This window comes from Trachymyrmex cornetzi, unplaced genomic scaffold (assembly GCF_001594075.2).
Source record: "Trachymyrmex cornetzi isolate Tcor2-1 unplaced genomic scaffold, Tcor1.1 scaffold977, whole genome shotgun sequence".
In the NCBI taxonomy this organism is placed as follows: Eukaryota; Metazoa; Arthropoda; class Insecta; order Hymenoptera; family Formicidae; genus Trachymyrmex; species Trachymyrmex cornetzi.
The window spans coordinates 42,338-45,988 of record NW_017300330.1 but is presented as its reverse complement, the minus strand read 5'-3'; the positions used below and the strand labels follow the sequence as shown (position 1 = coordinate 45,988).

Sequence of the window (3,651 nt, the reverse complement as noted above, 5' to 3'; positions counted from 1 at the left end):
TTAAAACAGGAAAAAATAAAATTAAAAAAAGAAGAATTAATTGTTTTTAAACAAATTCTACAGCAACTACAGAATACGAATGACCTCATATCGTCTATGAAGGAAGAAATATTAGGACAATACCTGACAACAGATCTTGAATAAACAAAAATATATATTATGCAAGTTACCAAAGATAAGTACATGCATTCTGTGATATATGCATCGTACATTTTTATTTCTTCATATACACTAAGTATAAGTTTATAAATTACTAAGTATAATTTATTAATTTGTTTGGTTTCAAAAAAATGTTATGTTTTTTACTATGATCATATCTCAAGTTTAAGTTTAGTTGAGATTGTTGAGGTTTATGATTTTATGATCTAATTGATGGATGTTAAAAATAATTATATTAATATATTTAATATTATGATTATGTACAGCCTTGGCCAAAATCATTAGCCATTATTAACAATTATTTAAAGTTTTAGCTCAACATATGTAAGTGTGTAATATTTTGGCCAAAGCTATATATACATATGTATGTATATGCGTAACTCATGTAGCACATGTTTAAACTTGCGATGGTGCTACAAATTATAACTTTACTTTTTGCGAATAACATCGTCAAAATGATTTTGTAATTTTATAGAACACAAGAAACATATGATTAATAAAAAAATTGATGTGTTTTAAATTAGTGATAACTGTAATTTATTGCTTGTTTGCATATGTACAACAATAAAGTATGTCACTAGCAAAATTTACGAATACTTCATTTAGTCTCTTGTAAATACGTTAAAAAATGTAATCTTTTATAGTCGTGTGCAGCTCGAGAGATTACATTCGCATCTGGAACATAAAATTTGTTGTATTGAATGTTTAAGGTACCCAAATGTTAATTTAACATAACATAATTATGACATTTGAATATTTTGTATTAAATTAATATCTAATTTTTTAATTTTTAGTGTTCAAATAAAGTAATAGTTTAAAATTTTTTATTTTGTAGTATTAAAGTAACATAATTTATGAGTAAGTAAACAAATAACATAAAAATAATAAGTTTAAAATGTAAATTCTAAGATAAGTGAACAAATAAACTCTAAGATAAATATACAAGTTAACTTTTATTATCTTTAAAAACAAATCTCTAGCTATTTATCAACTATTGATGTTTATGCACAAGAATCTTTGTTTCAGAAGTTAATTGAGAACTTTTAACATTTGATGTACATATTAATTATGAAAATATTAAAAAATGAAAGGAAACGCAACATACCTCGTCTATTCGGTAAAATACCATCGAACAACATCCCGTCGTATTTGTTCAGCATTATTTACATCAATGTCACCATACGGTATTGGTGCTTGTCGATCTATTTCATCTAAATAAATTTCATTTGTTGGAATTCTCCATTTTACAGCAATATTGTGTAGAACACAACATGCATTTACAATACGAGCTAGAAAAGAGAAAAGTATTATAATAAATACTAAAGAACATTATATTTTTTAATAATGTTTTTATATTATATTACATATAAAAATTGTGTTTAATACCTGCAAATTCCGGCTGATAATGCAATGCCCTCTCTTTTCGCAAGCATCGCCATTGGCCTTTCAAAACACCTATACCTCTTTCTGCAGAAGATCGTGCTTTTGTAAAATGTTCTGTGTATCTAAACTCTGGAGAGCCCAAAGGTGCGTTTATAAATGGTTTTAAAAGATAAGGCTTAAGCGGGTATGCGGAATCTCCTAAAAAGAATATTAAAATACACAATATACGACTCAAATGACCAAATGGCCTGCGAAGTTGTCATGTTATTAGCAATCATTTCAATACCAAGATAAACTAACATTTATATAATTTAAAATTACGAATGTTGTTGATTAATATAAACATAATGTAAATATAGTATTAACATAGTGTCAATATATACATATATATATAACATCAAATTATTAGCCATACCTATAAGCCATGATCCTCTTTCGCCTGCTTCCTGTTGTTCTTCTAAATAATGGAGCAAACGTGAAGAACGGAAGACTCTGGAGTCATGTGTTCTTCCACCATGCATTGCATTTACTGCTAATATTTCGTTATTATAAGAACAAACCTATAAAGAGGATAGAAAAACATTATAAATATGTACAAATTATGTATTATTAAAATTGTATTTCTTACGGCATTAATTATTTTTATACTTACAATCATCACATTCAATGAATGATATTGTTTTCTATTAATAAAAAGGTGTTCTCGTTCAGTTTGTGGTGGAAAGATGGCAATATGAGTTCCGTCTATAGCGCCAATCACTCCTGGGAATCCAGTATTTTCAAAAAACCTGATGTAAAAAATCAAATTAGATTGTAGAAATTTTTTTCCAACTTTACGTATATTACCTACTCTTGTTTAATTTCTTGTTTTCTTCTATCTGTTGTTGGAAATTGGATGCAATGTCCCATAATATTGTTTAATGCATTTACAGTAGCATGAATAGAACGGAGATGGAGGTTTGACTCATGCATGATAAAAAATCCTGTCCTATTTTTCTTTGATATGAACCAGATGCTAGGAAATGAAGTATTGCAAATACCTATAATAAAATCATAACAATTAAAACACAAATAAAGAATAGAAAAGAAAATTTAAAGAAAAAATAACAATTTACTTGTAAATGTTGAGGAATTACTGTTTTTCGTTGCGGAACTGGCATAAAATTTTTCAATTCTTCAATTAATTGTACAGTTGCCGCTTTAGATAATCTGAAACATACAAATATTGCATAATGTACAATATACAACTTTTTATAGCATACCCAATAATATAACATTATTATATAACAAATTTTTATTAACAAATTTTATATATAATATGCTGATTATATATATTAAATAAGATATTCTACTTACAATAACAAAAATAAATTATTAGCGAATAATTACTAACTATAAAAGAAATAAAAAAAATTAAAAATAGAAGTTAAATATAACGAACAATGAATATAATAAATAAGACATACCACATATTTATACTTCTTACATCTTATTTGTATCCATTACAAACATATGTAGAGCCCGATTGTAATTTAAAACAAAATATAATTTTCTTTTATCTAATACGTACCTATATAATTTGAGAAATGTGTTATCTGAAACATCAAATGGATTTTGTGTATCTCTTAAACTTCTCCTTATTATATTTATATTTTTTTGCCGACGTCTATTTATATCTCTCTCCTCTTCCATCAATAATGCAACAATTAAATCCATTATATTAATGTCGATGTATACTATAACCAATACGATGCAAATTTCCGCAATTTCGACACAATTCGGCGCAATTTGACTGAATTCGACATCTAAGTTCTTGTCGAGCAATGTCACGTGAAAAATACCACATTTTCACTATAGTGAAATTTAGCTAATCAAGTGAAAGCTCACTTTTATGAATTTCACTAGGTTTCAAGATACACAATCGATCCCCTGGTCGACGACGACAATAATAATAACGACGTATCTGAATCTGATGATCTGAAAAGTAGCAGTTCGGAACTTTGCGTTGCGATATCTCCGCTCGTAGGGCACGTAGAAAAAAAATAAAACCACTTTTATCATACAATCCGTGTGGTGGCTATCGATTGAGCATACATAGAACACGATCGG

The 3,651-nt window shown here is 27.3% G+C and overlaps 1 protein-coding gene across 1 annotated transcript; it reads right to left on the bottom strand.

The window, feature by feature from the left end:
* Nucleotides 1-1,269: 1,269 nt before the first annotated feature.
* On the bottom strand, nt 1,270-2,329 carry LOC108769972 (putative nuclease HARBI1; the record flags this gene model as incomplete). Its single annotated transcript, XM_018521232.1, has 4 exons — nt 1,270-1,448; nt 1,546-1,790; nt 1,939-2,102; nt 2,195-2,329. Coding segments are annotated over 4 exons (723 nt in total), but the record flags the coding sequence as incomplete, so codon positions are not given.
* Nucleotides 2,330-3,651: the final 1,322 nt, after the last annotated feature.